This window comes from Xiphias gladius, chromosome 19 (assembly GCF_016859285.1).
Source record: "Xiphias gladius isolate SHS-SW01 ecotype Sanya breed wild chromosome 19, ASM1685928v1, whole genome shotgun sequence".
NCBI lineage: Eukaryota > Metazoa > Chordata > Actinopteri > Istiophoriformes > Xiphiidae > Xiphias > Xiphias gladius.
The window spans coordinates 29,488,764-29,506,904 of NC_053418.1; the positions used below are offsets into that span (position 1 = coordinate 29,488,764).

An 18,141-nucleotide genomic window follows, 5' to 3' on the forward strand; every position below is an offset into this window, starting at 1 on the left:
CATCTTTATTTAACAGTAAGACTAGAGGAACTACTCTTTGATTGCATTGACTGCAAAGAAGTGTATAGTGGACTCACAGCAAGACAATGTTTGTGTTTTAGATGTGATACAGAATGGAGACCATCTTTACCGACTGTGTGCATGGACATATTAAAGAGAGTTCATCTCACTATTTCAAAACATTCACATTTAACAACGTAGCTGCTTTTTTGTGTGCGCTTAAGGCTGAGCACATTGGACAAAATGGTGTCATTGTGGGCCATATTGAACTCACCTGAGGGCCGGCACAGCTGATCTTACAGACATCGCAATAGTGGATCTGGGGGGGTTTGGGCGGCTGCTTGGGCCGAAGCTGCTTACTCTGAAAGGGGGGTTTCTTAGTGAAAGTGTTCCCCGTCCATGCTGCTGTTGCTGCTACAGCTGCCACTGCCTGTTTCTGTTGCTGCTGCTGCTGGTAGTAGCTGGAGGCTGCTGAGTAAACTGCTGCTTCATAGCCTGAGTATGAGGTTCCTGGAAAGGATAAACCAAGGCGTACTTAAAACCTACTGACTGCTCTGTCAAGTTATAGCCTTCTGAAAAGGCTCCATGAGAATGCAAAGCAAATCAACCATCTTAGTCAAGCAATTTATCATGCTAATATATTATAGTTAGCACTAAACACAAAGTGCATCTTCAGGCTGATGGGAATGTCATTGCTTTTGCAATTATTTGGTTACGGACAGTGATATCATTATCAGGCTGGGGTGTAAGTAAAGAGAGACAGCTACCTCGCAAGCATTATAAATATTTTTTTGGAACCTCCCCTTGACTTATGAAAAAACACTGAAATACCCTTACCCTATTATCTCAAAGCAATATTTTATAACCATTTATAAATAATGATGAAAACACAACCACTGCAATGGAAGTTTGTTTTTAACTAATTAAAGTGAAGGTCAACACCAACTAAAAACGTGAAAAAGCTGCTGACTGGATGTTTTGCATACTAATTTGCTAAAGCGAGAATCGGAATCAGAGTTTAGCATATCCATGTAACAGTATTTTTCCAATCCCGGTGTCACTAGCACTGGTGTGCCCAAATAATTTTTCACGTTCACTCACTCACATATGCAGTGTAATGCTGTACTGTAGAGTAAGGGTGTCATAAGGACAACAGTTCCAGAACACTAGCAGGCTGAGGTGGACAAAACCCAGAGTAAAGAAAGAATTGGATTTTCAGTGGCTTCATTTTAGCCGATACCAGTACATTAAAATATGCCCAGATGAGCTGTGGTACCAATCTTTAAGGTCACTTCGGGACATCTATTTATTACGGCGACAGCATAAGTGAACTAGGAACAGGCACCGGCTCCACTCCACTAGTATCTGTAGTTGATAGAAGAGTCTTCACAAAAAAACTTCATCTGGTCTTGCAAAGCAAAATAATGTTTATTTGGAAAGCTATAGGAGACTCATACAGCTTACCTCAATATACAGTTAGGTATATAAGTATTCGGACAGTGACAGTTTGACACAGTTCTCAGTTGCTCAAAAGTAATTGGAAAATTGACAACTGATAAGTTTAAAACAGCCAGGTGTTGCCTGTTCCCTCGTTATTTCATGATAAATTAAGCAGATAAATGGTCCAAGTGTTGAATTTGTATTTGATCGCCGTTCATGGTAACTCTCAATATGTGGTCCAAAGACGTCTATGCCAATGAAGGAGGCCATCATTAAGTTGGGAAAAAAAAGGAAAAACCTATTAGACAGATGATAGAAACTTTAGCAACGGCCAAATCAACAATTTGATACATTCTTAAAAACAAGGAATGCACAGTTGAGCTCAGCAACACCAAAGGACTGGAAGACCACGGAAGACAACTGAAGTGGATGATCGCAAAATCCTTTCCTTGGTGTAGAAAAACCCCTTCACAACATCTAACCAGGTCAAGAACATTTTCGAACATGTTAACATATATTGTCAAAAGTCTACAATCAAGAGAAGCCTTCATGAATGTAAATACAGGGGTTTACCACAAGGTGCAAACTACTGGTAACACTAAAGAACAGAAAGGGCCAGATTAGACTTTGCCAGAAAACATCTGAATAAGCCTGCACAGTTCTATAACAAGATTCTTTCTTTGGACAGATGAAGAGTATGGAGAAGTTAAAAAAAAAAAAAAAAAAAAAAAAGAGCTCATGATCCAAAGAATACCACATCATCCTTCAAATATTGTGGAGGCAGTGTTGTGGCATGGGAATGAATGAATGAATGAATACTTCCATACTGAAAATGAGGAACTATATATAAAAATGACTGCAATTCCTAAATAGTTAATGCAATATTTTGTTAAACACCTTGAACTAAAGCTGAAAGTCTACACTTTAAAATCACATTTTGATGGCTTTTAAGTTATTAACCTAATTGTACATTCTTTTGCGAGAGTATTCATTTCCCTGGATTTCTAGCATCTCTACTCATTTAACTTTTCATATAGCACTGTCATCATTCTCCAAAATGCATCAGGCCCTGCATCAGAAAGATTTTCTTCTGATGACTCTTCAATGAAGGTCAAATTTGTGTAGATGGCGCTGCTCAGTACAACTATGCACCACCACTCTGGAATCTGCTAAATCTTCCTGAGGGTCTTCTGCAGTCAAATTGGGGGTTTTGATTTGCCTTTCTAGAATTCCTAAGAGCATTTCTCTCTGGAAGCTTTCTTCTCAACTTGACCTCCACCATTCCCGTTAAGTGTCATTTCTTAGGGCTAAGCATCTGCTTAGAGGATTTCATGGCTACTGATTGTTGGGGAAAAGGTTTGGGGAGTCACTATTTATAAAGCTTTTGAAATTTTCATTACCTGGCATTTCCTAATGATAACTGAACAAGCCATAGCCCTATCAAGCTAATTAAGGTATGAAACCCTGGTAAACGTTATCTGAGAGCTCAAATCTTTTTGGGTGCCCAAACTTTTGTATGGTACAGCTTTTCCTTTTTTCCCCACTCAAAAATTGTAAAAACACAAAAATAATGAACCAATCTTACTTAAAATGTTGTAAAGAATGTTTCATCTTTAACTTTATGCCTTTTGGAGAAACGGTTCATCATCTTCTACTCACTTAGCTATTCAAAGTAACAGAAATTTTGACCAGGTGTGCCCAAACTTTTCACACCACTGTATTGTTAATTTTTTTTTTTTTTTTTTTTAAATATAAATTGAAGAAAATTCATGGTGTACTTACTGACTTGGCTAAACACTCAAGAATGAAAACCACACACAAAACAGCTTCCTGATTTTCCCAGTGCTATCTTTTGTACCATTGCAGGCAGCAGATAATTCAGTGTCAAACTTACCAGAGTAGGTGACAGCGTTAGTGCTATAGGTTGGGCTTTGAGAGTAGGAAGGGACCACGGAGGCGGCAGCAGCCACAGGCTGGACAGTGGAGGTCACTGGGTAGATGGAGAAAGTTGAGGAGGCTGGACTGGGAGCAGCTGGCTTTATCACAGTCACCTGTCGAGTCTGCTGGCTTTGGGTGTATGATGTTACCCCCTGGCTATATCCTGGTTTGGGGGCTAGAAAAACAAAAAATGTGGATATACATACCACTCAAAATCATTTTCTTTAATGTACAGCAAAATGTTGAATATATATTTGGATAACTTGCCCACATCTTGGCACGTAAGGAGAGTAAATTCTCCACCTGACCAACTTTGGCTGTGGAACAGTTGTCTCTTAGCTAAACCATGGTAGTTGGGTTAGCCCAAATGAGAAACAAGAATTGGACAAGCTTTCAATAGCTGCAGTTTTATGCACACGTTTTCTCGTCTAATTGAAATCATTGCTAATGAAGAATTCAGGCAAACTGTTTACATGGGATGTGATTTAATACAGTCTGGTGTTTACACACGCTGACATTTAATTGGAACAGCTGTGTGATGTGCACAAAAGTGATGAATGCGTCACGAGAGGAGACACATGCGTCCCCACTTATTTACGTCAAAATGGAGGCCATGTGCAGAAAGAATGCAGCCAGAAAGTAATCAGGTTCAAATCGTTTACATGGTACAATTTTGCCCTTTGATCGGTGTTTATGTGGAGCATTTTAATTCTTTTTGGAATTTTAAACCGATTATAATTGGAATATTGGCCCCATGTAAATATACCTAATATAATTTTGATCTAGCGTCTAGAAACCAAAGTGGGTATGTTTCTGTTGATGCACACTGATAACAAATGCTGTAAAACTCTCATAAAATCTGACAATTTTTTTCTGCAATAGTCATATGTATTTACATTCAGTTATCATTAGGCCTACCTGCATACAAGGGATTCACGGGAAAATGATGCATGCAATGTAATACAACTCAGTTTTATCTCATTAATAACGTCACTGTTCGCTGTCGATACTCCATAGCAGAGCTGTATCAAAGAGGAATTTCACCACTAGAAAGAGACATTTCTTAAAACTAGGTCACCTATGTCGACATGAATTTTTCAAAATTGGTGTCTTATGGCCAGAGAAAACTGGGCAAAGTACTGTCGATTTCCCTATCCCTGTAAAACAGAAAAATCTGCACCAACCATATTGCATTGCATGTAGTGCTTGTCAGACAGTTCCCAATTAACGGCAAAACAATATTGGGAACGGATTGTTTTGGTCCCTAGGTTCAGAGATCCCCTTTAACTGTCGTTTGAGCCAGATCCCAAGAATGAGGACGTGCAGCTTGTAATCCACAATAGGTTTCTATCACTGGACTTTTGCAGCTGGAAGCAAAGAGATATTTAATATAGGGAAGACCAAGGGAAGTATGATACCATTCATATACACAGTTAGGTATATACATTTTTGGACACTGACAACTTTCGTAATTTTGCCTCTGTACACTACCACAATGTATTTGGAAAAAATCCATCAAGATGTGATTTAAGTGCAAACTTTGAGCTTCAATTCAAGGGGTTTAAAAAAAAAAAAAAAAAAAAAAAAATCGCATTACCCTTTTAGTAATCACAGCCATTTTTACACATAGTCCCTCATTTTCAAAGTAATTGGACAATTGATTGACAGTTTCGTGGCCTCGTGTGGCCTGTTCCCTTGTTATTTCATGCCAAATTAAGCAGGTAAAGTGTCTGGAGTTCAGACACAAGTGTTAAATTTGCATTTGATAGCAGTTCATGGGAACTCTCAATATGTGGACCAAAGAGGTGCTGGTGCAAATGATGGAGGCCATCATTGGGCTGAAAAAAAACAAAACAAAACCACACAAACCCATCAGAAAGATGATAGAAACTTTTGGAATGGCCAAATAAATAATTTTGTACATTCTTCAAAATGCATTCCTTCATAGGCAGGCTCAGTAACACAAAAAAAAGCCACAGAAGACAACTGAAGTGGAAGAGCGCAGAATTTTTTCCTTGGTGAAGAAAACCCCTTCACAACATCTAACCAGGTCAAGAATATTCTGAAACAGCTAAGCATATTATTGTAAAATTCTACAATCAAGAGAAGCCTTCATGAATGTAAATACAGGGGGTTTATCACAAGGTCGAAAACACTGGTAACACTCAAGAACAGAAAGGCCAGATTAGACTGAATAAACCTGCACAGTTCTATAACAAGATCCTTTCTTTGGACAGATGAAACCCAGATTAACTTGTACCAGAATGATGGGAAGAGAAGAGTATGGAGAAGAAAAGGAACGGCTCATGATCCAAAGCATTCCACATCATCTATCAAAAATGGTTGGGGCACTGTTCTGACATGGGCATGTATGGCTGCCAATGGAACTGAATCACTGGTGTTTATTAATGATGTTACTACTGATAGAAGTAGCAAGATGAATTCTGAAGTGTATAGGGCTATGTTATCTAATCAGATTCAGTCACATGCTACAAAACTGATAGGACAGTGCGCCTCACAGTACAGATGGATAATGAACCAGAACATACTGCGAAAGCCACCAAAGAGTATCTCATGGAATATTCTTCAATGGCCAATGAAACTGACTTCAACCCAATCGAGCATACTTTTCAATTACTAAAGACAAAACTGGAGGTGGCTGCAGTAAAGGCCTGCAAAAGCATCTCAGTGGAGGAAACTCAGCATTTGGTGATGTCAATGGGTTCAAGACTTCAGACTGTCATTGACTACAAAGGAGTTTCATTCAAGTATTAAAAATAATTTTTAGGTTTATGGTTTGTCCAATTTACTTTCGAGCCTCTGAAAATGAGGAACTATGTATAAAAATGGCTGAAATCCAGATCAGGTTTTCAATAATTCTTGATTTATTGGTTGGGCTGTAAACAGATAACAGTTGCTCTACTGTTGTATTTCTGACAGCATACGTGCTTTAGGAATGTTTATAGTTAGTATGAAATTGCACCCAAATTAACCAGATTAAAACTTTAAAGTTGTAAAATGCATGTTTGTCCAGGAGCCATTTTTGCCTCAGTTCTATAGTTAGGCATTGTTTACCGCACATGCTCATTTAAGAATATCATGGCAAAGCTATGTTAACTCTTTTTCCATCTTGCTCTCTCTTTTTGGACCCCACTAATCATCATTTCTGGCTGTATTTTTTATATTAGTTTGTGCAATTCATTTCGCTTCCATTAAATAGGAGTGAAACTGTAAATTTAACTGCCTCAAATTAAAGCTTAAGGTCAGTACTGTAATATCATAATCATCATTTCATTTCCAATTAATTGTGCTGGAATACTGAAAAAAATGACAATGTCCAATAGGACTGCAGTATATGTTGGCAGTGATTAATTTTTCTCATATTTAATAAACCAATTACTTACAACCTATTACTTATGCAAGGACAAGGAGTTAATGCAAGGAGTGTTAACTCCTATACAAGTTGATGATGCCAAATTCACACTGATATGGTGGTGCGGGTCAAATCTGCGCCAGGGTTCTATCAACACATACCAGCCATCCATCATGCACAAACCTCCTCCTGAGGGCAGTTGGGCATGGGTTAGAGACTGCTTGGCTTAGGTGAACTGTTACTGCTACCAGGAATGGACATTGATACGATGGCACTGACATTTAATCATCATTTTAGTGACTCCCCAAAAAAGGAGAGGGAGACGAGAGAGAGAACATGCATACAAGTGGGGGGAACAAGGATACTTGCATATGGACAGAGATTAAACTAAATCTTAATTAAACGGAATAATTACCACATTACAGTTGAATTCTGGTTTATCAGTTAAGTAAATGGAACTGCACTGCAGACTGGAATCTCTGCTAATGGTGAGAAGCAGGGCGACAGCTGTCTCACATGAATGGGTCCAACACGAGTCTAACACGTGCTTAGTAGACAAGTGTCATATGGGTGTTTGTTGTTGGAAAGTTTAAAAATGAAGTGAATAAAAATTAACAGAGTGGTACATATATTTAGCATACCTGTCTGGTAGTAGGAATCTGCCACGCTGGGTTGTGGCTGTGCAGCAGCAACAGCTGCTGTAGCAGTGGGCTGTTGGTAGTACTGCTTACTGTCATACGCTACAGCTGGAGCTGTGGACCGGACATAGGAGTAAGAGTCCTGTAAAGAAAAAAGGAAAACAGAATTGCAGGGTTGGTAGTTCAATCCCCGACTCCTCCTGTCCACATGTCAAATCCTTGTAAAAGACATTGAACCCCAAATTGCCTCTGGTGCCGCTATGTGCATGGATGGATAAATATGAGGAAAACTGTGAAGTACTTCTGATGAGAGGCACAACATAAAATGCAGTCCACTCACTATTTATAACTGATGAATAAAAAAGTATTTCTGTTATCACAGGGTCACCACTCAATATGGTTCTGTTGTACGTATTTGTGATGTGCAAAATGTTATTGTGCTGAATCACATGACCTATAGAGGACAGGTAATTATCACACCAACTTAAAAAAAATTAATGGGTCAGGAAAAAGAATTTAAGTATGAAAGTTACATTTAGTGAGATGTGACGAGTCTGAGAAAAGTTTTGCTCTGTGGTCTAATTTACATTACTGACGAGGCTTCAATTTTTGGACACAGGGATAATGCTGGTCTGACCACTGACTTAGACAATTTGTTCCATCCATTTAAAAGTTGACTAACATGGAGGACCCCACGGGGTCATGTAAATGGTTATAGAGCATTTGATTAATTGATATCAATTTAGACATCAAACACTGGAATAAGTAAGATTTTACAAATGAATTAGTCAATCCACAAAATGGACTAAATTACTATGTACTTTCCTTGTTGAAATTATTGGCACCCCTGAATTTTTAAGTACAAAATTTAGAATATTCTCAGAAATAATTGCAAATGGACCAATATTGTGTAATCAAAGTATTTTAATAAAATTTCAATGGTAATTGAACAAAAGAATTTAAAAAACAAAATTTGCATAATAGTGAGATAACACAAACACAAAATGTACCCCAGATATAATAATTGGCACCCTTCACTAATATTTGGTTGCAGAACCTGAGTGTTTCTTGTAGCCATCTAGAACCTTCTTGCACCTGTCTGCTGGTAGTTTCTCTGTTCAAACTCTAAGTTTGCAATAGTCATCTTTGCAATGGCAGAGAGACAAGAGAGATTTCAGCTCTCCCCGAAGATTTTCAATGGGATCTAGGTCAGGACTCATTGCTGGCATGTTTAAAATAGTTCATCTTTTCCTTTTCAACCATCCATTCTTTCGTGCTTCTGGATGTATGCTTTGGGACGTTATCTTGCTGAAAGACCCAAGACCTTCGCCTCATACCTAGTTTTCTGACACTGGGTAACACATTTTGCTCTAAAATGCCTAGGTAATCTTCTGATTTCATCGTTCCTTTGATACATTTTCCAGTGCCGGAGGCAGCAAAAAAACCCACAGTATGATAGCATGTTTTACTGTAGTTAGGGTGTTCTTTTCCTTATGGGCTTCATTTTGTTGCCTATAAACTGAAGCACTGCATTGCCTAAGAGCTCTACTTTGGTTTTATCTGTCCATAGAACATTATCCCAGAAAGACTGTGACTTATCTATGAGAGGTTTGGCAAACATTAGTCTTGCCTTTTTGTGCCTCTCTTTTCAATAGTGGTGTCCTCCTTGGCCTTCGCCCATGGAGCCCTATTTAGTTTAGCGTACGGCATATGGCACTGGCTGAAACCACCACTCCAGATTGCTCCATGTCGCCTGAAGCTCTTTAGATGTCTTGCGTGGCGTTTTTTCAACAATCCGCAGACTTCACTCATTTTCTTCTTAGCAGCATGTCCTGCAAGCGTCTTAACAGTTTTTTGAATGTGAAACTGTCTTGATACCAATAAGAACTGTTGAAACGGGAAATGCTGATTGCCTTGTAGCCTTCGGAATTGTAATGTTTCTTGATAATAGCATTTCTGATGCTCTCAGACAGTTCTTGCCTTCACCATTGTGAAAAACAAACTGGAAATAATCAGCCACTTTTTATGCAGTAAAACCATCATTCATCGGTTAATTGAGGTCATGTGAATACTGAAAATCAAGCACAGGTGAGTCATTTGTTTTTTATTTTACTAGAGGAACTGATTTAAATTCGTCAAAAGGGTGCCAATTATTTTGTCAAGGATACATTATGTCTCTTTTTTAGTTGATTATATGAAAATTTTTTTTGCTATTCAGTAACTTCGGACATTTTATAAATATTCTGATTATACAAAATTGGTGATTTCGCATTTATTTCTAAAGATATTCTAAATTCTGTACTTAAAAATCCAGAGTGCCAATACTGTATTTCATTTTTTCATATTTAAAAAGGAAATAAATAGTAGTATTAGTATTAGTAGTATATATATAAATTTATTAAAATTAACAAGTGGGTGACTGGCTCAGGAGGTACAGTGGGTAGCCCACTAACCACTAAGGTCAATGGTTCGTTACCCAGCTCCTCCAGTCCGCATGTCGAAGTGTCCTCGGGCAAGATACTGAACCCCAAATTGTCCCCGATGTATCAGCGGTGTGAGAGTGTGTGCGCGCATAGAAAAAAAAAAAAAAAAAAGCTCTGTATGAATGTGAGAAAGTGGTATGTAGTGTAAATTGCTTTGAGTGGTCAATAAGACTGGAAGAGCGCTATATAAGTGCAGTGCATTTACAATTATTATAATTGTTCTGATATTTACAAATGAACATACTAATCAATAAGAAATAAATCAAATTTAAATAGTGGTTTATTTAAATAAAATAATAAAAACAGATTAATACCCCAAAAAAATTGAATTTTCAAATTTATTTTAAAATTCCGTTTTAAAAAAGAAACAACTAATTTCAAACAGTCAATTAAGAGTACAGTTTTTAAAATCAGGCATTTGGAAGCGCGATTCCACTGCTTTTCCTTTTGCTTCTTCATGTACATTTACATGACCCCCTCGGGGTTTGTGCTGGTAAAACAATGCAGATCAGTTTCCACCAAAGGCTTGTGGTCACAGTAAAAGCTCTGTTGTGTCTCCTATGTACATTTTGTAATATTATGCCACTTCAAACTTGCCATGGGTTCCCAAAGACTTAATATTTGAATTGACATTTGAATATGTTACTGTGCTGTTTATGATGTATAGGGGTTAACATTAACTAACTAAACTCTCCATTCTACATGGGAAGCCAATATAAAACAACAACTTTGTGATCAATGCTCATTAATTAGCCAATATTACTTAAAAATGAGTTGCCTTAATTTGTTGAAATAAACCTTGAAAGGCACTACATCAAACCAGATACAATAGGCCTAACCACAAACCATGCACATGATGGGGGGCTACAGGTGAAGACTGGTATAAATGGAAATGGAAAAATGAATTGCCTTTCTAACAGACCTATTAAAACCTGTACTCTTTTGCACTCAATTTGTGAATTTGGTTAGTTATTTCTATTTTAAATTAACATTTTTAAATTGATTTTGAAATTCCTTCATTGTATTTATTTAGGTATTCATTCATCTCTTTAAATCTCTTGTATTTCATGTTTAAATATCAATTAACGAACTACTTAGTAATTCAGTCTATTTATGGATTAATTATAAAATCTTATTAATTCCTGTTGTATTTGTCCAATTATTAGATTTCTGGAATGCTGTATAAACATTTATGACAGCTGTGGTCCTCCACAGATTATAAAGGCAGAACGCCTTGACCGCATCCCACCATCAGAAATAAATATATGCAATCAAGTGTGATCAAAATGACAAAATGACAAAAAAAAAAAAAATTAAATTAAGAAAAAAAAATTTTTAATTTAAAAAATTAAAAATCGCATTAAATTTTGTCAGTGTAGCAGCCGGGAAAACTTGAGGTGTACCTGGTAATTCTGTGAGGTGACTGGTGGCGGTGGTGGAGGGACTTCAGGCTGGCGCTGCGGATAGCCATAGTCAGCAGCAGTGTGGGTTGGCTGGTATCCTCCATAAGCTGCAGCAGTAGCAGCTGCCACAGCGACAGGTGCAGGCCTAGCTACAGCTACTGTGGCTGCAGTGGGAGCATAGGCTGCCGCCACGGTGTGTGCCGCCACAGGTGCTTGATGAACTGTGTAACTAGCCACTGTGGTGGGGTGTGTGTATGCTACCCCGGCAGCTGGCTGCTGACTGGTAGGGCAAAACAAATAAAATGTCAAAGGTTAGCTGGCCATTTGCAACTTCTTGGTGTCACTCCTATTGTTTATGTTTGTGTGTGCCTCTTTGTATGTGCACGCTCTGCCCCATGTATACAGAGTGGTGCATGTGTGATGGAAGGGACAAGAACAGATGTCTTTTGGGAAATAGAGTGTCAAAGACAACGTCAATGTCTGAACGGAAGGGAAATACAGAGAAAAAGAGTACATAACTTGATCGAACACCACTTCATGTGAACCATTTATTTTGTAGTATAACCTGGCCCTTTAAGACAACTTATACATCTGAGGAGAATCAACGCCGTAGGTAAGACGTAGCCGTGTACCGTATGCCGTAGCCTGACTTGAACCTCCCTAGAAATGTAACTTAACATCGTGTTGACGAAGACCGCAGCAGCTGTAATTGGTCGTCCATCTCTCTCAGTGGTAAGACAAGCACAGAGAATTCACACTCCCTCTTTCACACTCGGTTCCATGGTCACCTCCCTCGACGTCTTCTTTTTTCTGCGTTGCAACAATTTCAGTAAAGGTAACTGTTGTTCAACATTTATTAGCTCCAACTCCAACATAATCCCCTCACTCATAGTCGCTATTATTTAAAGTACACGAAGAAGGTCTCAGTGGCTAGAAACCCCACCAACAACTAGCGTTTTGGCGGTGTAATTGCAGAGCGACGGAGAAGAATAAAACCGGCCCTAGACGGAAGATTTTTTTTCACTCCTGGTTAGCCAGAGTTAAGACCTACTGTGACACTGCAACATTTAACGCAGCCTCATTTACTTTTATAAAAAAACGCCGGTTTTCTGGAAAGTAAGTTTAACCAACACCTCGTTCGTTGATTAACGCAGTGCCATTTTCCGTCTGAACTCCGGTTTACATCCAAATGCCGCAGCAGTGGAATAACCGCCCCCTCCCCCCGTGTGAACAATGGAGGCAGCCTCGACATACCTGCACAACATACGAAGCTAACGTTTGAGCTCAGAAATGTTATGCAACATGCTGTTCCCAAAAGGAGGAATATATAGTGCACACTTACCTATACTGGGCGGTAGCTCCATGGGTAAATCCAAAGTAATTGCCGGTAGCCATTTTGGCATCTTCACCAAGCCGGCTGGGCACTGCGGAGGACAGACAAACAGGATAACGCTAAGCTAGCCGTTAGCAGCAGGCTAAAATGAGAGGTCTAAAGACTATCCATTAAGCTCACTATCTTAATATTACTCTACGTTTGGAAAGTTAATCAAGTCTTTCTATCCAACTGTAAAATAATCTCCACATTTTTAACTATACTTACCATAGGTGAAGGAGACTACAGGACATATGGGAATCATTGGTTTCGTATGTTCTACCGACGCCCGACTAGTAGACCAGTCTATTTATATTTCATATCTTACCCGGATATTTCGTCTTGGCGCATGCGTGGAAAAAGACGATGGGGATGTAGGGCGCGGCCCGGGCCGTGGTCCCAAACCCGTGGACGTTTGTTATCTCCGCCAAGGGGTTTATGTTTGTCACTCGTGTCTATTTTTTTGTTTATTCGTCGGCAAAATCTACAGAACCGATTTGCACTTATCTTGGTGGAAGGATGGGGCACAGGCCAGGGAAGAACCAATTAAATGTTTGGTGCGGATCCGGTTAAAGGGGCGGATCCAGGAATTTTTTTAATCCCTTTCCTTAACAGTGCCAGATACGGCATTTTTCGACATTTTCATAAATTTCTCGGGAAATAATTTATGGATCTTGATGTAAAAAATCAAAAATAATGATGATGTTGAGATCTATTAGTTTGTACAGTTTGGTGTAGAAAATGCTGAATCCGCGTTACACACAGAGTTGTACTTACTATGTTTTATGACAAATCATTTGTTATCAGACTACCTCCTTGTCCTTTTATTTTTCTAACATAAGAGCTAGACAGACATGGGTAGGATTGTTTGGCCGTGGCAGAGGTATATGCTCTACTGAGTGCCAGTCTAGTTGTCTGTTTGGCCGTTTTCTGATCACAGTAACATTGTGATCAGATTACCGTGCCTTGTAATGTTATTGTTTTCCACATTAACATTAAAGGACAAAAAACATATCAATTATCAAATTATAAACATACAAATTTAAATAACCTGACAACAATGTTTGTCCACAATGTTTCTCAAGTTCATAACAAGGTTATGTATGGAAGAAACTGAAGAAATTTGGCTTTGTGAATGCCGAAGAGACAGGTTAAACATGATAACACTCCCAAGTTAATAGGTCAGTTTGAGTCCAAAACATAATTGTTTAGGAAAAAAAATAAACGAAAAACTGACTCAATCTCTTTTTTGCAAAGGGGACATAAAAGGGAAACATTGGGTCTAACAGTGTGTAGGCCAGTGAATTTATTGCATGGATAGTATCAATATGACATTTTAATATGGATTTCTTTACTTTTATCTGGTACAAAACTTCTGTCCAAACATTAATATTAATGGTTGGGGACATTTCTTTCCAACAATGAAAGGAGTCTGGACACTGACTCTGAGCCGAAGTAGAAACATTCAAGATGTCCCAATTATCGTAAAAATGATCCTTGAGATTCTCTCCACCGAGCAACAGTCTAGGGCTCCTGGGAAAGGTTCATATGATAATAACCTCAATTTAGTTGATATACTTTTATGTACACTTGGATCAATTCTTCATAACTAGTTGAGTCACACATTCCATTCAGCAGGTCAGAAATAAACACAATACCTTGGTCATACCAGTCTTTGAAAAATATGGTCTTATAGAAAAAGTTGATTGTTCCACAAGATTGGGGAGAAGTTGGGCTTGAAAGCAATCTTCAGTGTGTCACAGGCTTGTTTATGGAAGTTACCAGCTGCCATCTGCAACCAGTGCTGGGCCATATGAGGTTCTGAAGGGAAATAATGCATTCTGGTGGTGCTTCTAAGTCTGAACCATTGTGCCAAAATTGAAAAATACTAAGTAGAGGGTTCACAAACAACAGGGTAAACATCTGTGAATGATGACTCTAGATCAGTATATATTTGAAAATGAGCAGTTTTCAAAGACTTCCACTCAAGGATGGGTGCTGGGGGAGGTGGACCGCCCACCTCTGATTAGAGGGTGTTAACATTCTTTTTATATATATATATATATATATATATATATATAAATTTCATAACGTAAAGAAGTCCCAAAATGTTGACTCTCAGCATTTGCCTTGCAAAGTTCAGGATGACGAATTAACAGTACATGGCGTGTTGAGCTATTTTCAATCCATGAAATGCCAATTTTTATAACTTTAGAAAGAAAAATCAATATCAGCACTGATATATTTCATCATAGGTACAGTCATTTAATTTAGTTTAACATTTTTAAGAAGTGTGCAGTACCTCTTTAAATGCAGCTCTTTTCATAAGGTTCCCCAGAATGATTGGTGCCATAGATTACAACAACATTCCCATCTTTTCACATCTTGGTGAGAATGAAGCCAATTATGTGAATGAGAAGTCAGTCCACAGCCTCAACGTTCAGGTAAATCTACATCTAAAAGGGTCATTTGCAGTGCACAATGCACATTGCACAGTTAACATTCATTCAGTTTGTTCGTAGCCACAACGCTCAGTGGCTAGTGGATCTAAGAGCGGACCACAGCAATCTCCCAGAACAAGATCCAGTAACCATTACAATGGCAGACATCCAAGAACGAGTGTCAGGTATGAAGAGCTGGACAGCACCGGGCCCAGACATGATTCACACCTACTGGCTAAAGAAACTGGCTGCACTCCATGAACGCCTGGCAGCACAAATGAACCAACTGCTGATGGATGGGACGCACCCAGAGTGGTTAACCCAAGGGCGGACAGTCCTGATCATGAAGGACCCCTAGAGGGGCACAATCCCATATATATATATATATATATATAAACACACATACATACATATACATACATATATATATACATATATATATATATATACATACATATACACACACACACACACATATACATACATATATACATATACGTACATAAATACATATATATATACACACATTTAAATATATACACATACACACACACACACACATATTTATATGTATATATATATATATATATATATATATATATATAAATATGTTACACACATAGGCTAGTCCATTTTGCTGAAATTCCATTGCAGCAACTCAAAATGGTACTCAGTACTGTATATTGCCCCCATGTGCTTCTATGCATGCCTGACAACGTCGGGGCATGCTCTTAATGAGATGACGGATGGTGTCCTGGGGTATCACCTCCCAGATCTGGACCAGGGAATCACTGAGCTCCTGGACAGTCTGAGGTACAACCTGGTGGCGTTGGATGGACCGAAACGTAATGTCCCAGCGGTGTTCTATTGGATTTAGGTCAGGCAAGCGTGGAGGTCAGTCAATGGTATCAATTCCTTCATCCTCCAGGAACTGCCTTCACACTCTACCCACATTGTCATGCAACAAAAGGACAATACATTTTAGTTTAATTATTTCCCGTGCCTGAAAATAAATTACGTTACTGAATTACCTTCTTTTCATCCCCTAGTTTCTCCACCTCAAAGTTTTACTTTTTTCATTAAATGTTTTTTGTATTCTATATGTGAGTTTTTTGTATTCAATGTCAAGCTTTTTGTACTTAATATGTAGTTCCAATGTTCTCTTGTAGAGAGACTTCACATGGTCTGCTCCAACCTGAAAAATTTTAACACATAAATACAGTTTCTTTAAAATGTAAGCATTGTCCCTTTGCAAGGTTTGCTTGAAGAAAGGTGCAAATGTAACACTGACTACCCTTTTTAAAAATAAAGGTTAATTCATTACCTTCTATGATCCTCTTGGCATAGAGGTGGAGCCCACAGGCTCAGGGGGAGGAAGTTTTCCCTCTTGCTGTAAAGTTATAGGAATTGAAGCAATTGATTCATTTTAGGATAGAGAACACTTGAAGAAGTATTTAGTCCCTTGTGCAGACCAACACCATTAGCAAGTTATTAAAGAAATCAATTACAGTGTCCACACTCTCACCATCTTCGTTAAATGCAAATTGAAAACTGCATGAAATTGGGAACAAAGGACTTAGGTGTTCCCCGAAATCTCTCAGGGAATACGGATACTGTCTCATCATCAAGGGCCACCCCCTGAGAAACTAAGACATGTAAATAGTCTATTAAATCCATCATCAGCAACAAGGTTGCTTATACTGTTACCTCTGTATGGGACAGTGTAAGTGGGCGGTGGCAGCGAAAACAAGTCAACTGTAGAGAAAGTAAATGCATGCTACTTATTTTCACAATGATTAGTATATTATATAATTGTGTTTTATTAGCCACCCAGTAGTTTAACATTGACTAACTGACTCATACTCTGCACAAATGTGGGCTGTTGGGAGCAGCCACTTCCACCAGGCTCTGACGAGACACCCCCTTCCACCCCTTCCATTAAGGGGTGACCCTCAATACTGCAGAGGGCCATCTCCTCAGTCGGTGTGTACTCCTGTGTAGGGGGTCCCTCTCCTGTCTTGTTCCTTTCATTTCTTTTCCTGTTTGCTGCAAGCAATGTCAAAGCCATTTCATCGTGCTTTTATATACCGATATCATCCTAAAACAGAGACCTATTGAAGCACTAAGGTCTTGTACTTGTTGTACTTATAAGATATGTAAGTAAGCCTACTTAAGGCTTTGAATAATGTTTTTACGTCTATTTTTTATATGTTCCCAAGCCCACTGGACCCTGCTGGGGTTGTAGCTGAAAGAATAAGACTCAAATTGTCAAACACTCCATAAGAGTACATCTAAGCAACACAATAATGTAATGTAATTATGCTCAGATCTATCTGGGCCCTAATGATGGGGCAGTGATTAATAAAACCATTAACTTGCGCATTCACACATTAAGTGATTTTTTTTGCCAGCTGTCCTTTCTGCATTTGGCAGCTGCAACTGTGTTGCTTTTAGCCTGGATTATGTTTGTAACCTATTTCGTATTTGTCTAATATTATAGTTTGCTCTTCCTGCGTGAAACATGCCGCTCTGCTGCCTGTACACTTGTCCATGTTCATGATTGGACACTGGCCCTTTTATGCGAATGTGCTCATGTCTAGATGGGGAAAACCTGGGTTTTTTGTAAGGCTGCTTAGCGTGATCATGGTTGTTAGCTTTAGTGAAACCTAACAAAAAGATATCCTGGGTACGTCGAACTTGCTTCATAGTACAGGTTTCAGGTGAATGAAAAAAAAGCCATGATCCCTGGAGCTCTGATACTACAATTCACCATGGAAATGGGTAAATAAAGAGCAGAGCTTCCATTTTAATCCAGTGGAGCTATAAAGATTTATGTGTGGCAATGCAAATGTATCTTTAAAAAACAGAGCAGCAGCAGTGAAACAGGCCGAGTTGGAATAAAGAGTCAGTAAATTAACACTATTACATTTTATTTAGCGTAGTCCACTAGACCACATTATTTAGCAGACTTTAATTTCCTTAATGGATGTTTAACATCTGTTAGTCTAAATTTTAAATATATTTAGTGAGCTTTAGTCTGATGGAGACAAAGT

The 18,141-nt window shown here is 38.6% G+C and overlaps 1 protein-coding gene across 1 annotated transcript in view; it reads right to left on the reverse strand.

Moving 5' to 3' along the window:
• Positions 1-13,115, reverse strand: part of zfr (zinc finger RNA binding protein) — a 40,437-nt gene extending 27,322 nt beyond the window's left edge. The window contains exons 1-6 of the mRNA XM_040154421.1: positions 12,876-13,115; positions 12,618-12,699; positions 11,276-11,555; positions 7,393-7,531; positions 3,335-3,553; positions 275-510 (exon numbers count right to left, since the gene is read on the reverse strand). Of these exons, the coding sequence (XP_040010355.1) occupies positions 275-510; positions 3,335-3,553; positions 7,393-7,531; positions 11,276-11,555; positions 12,618-12,699; positions 12,876-12,912 (993 nt within the window). The 5' untranslated portion in view covers positions 12,913-13,115. The remainder of the gene's footprint in view (positions 1-274; positions 511-3,334; positions 3,554-7,392; positions 7,532-11,275; positions 11,556-12,617; positions 12,700-12,875) is intronic.
• Between the last annotated feature and the right edge of the window lie 5,026 nt (positions 13,116-18,141).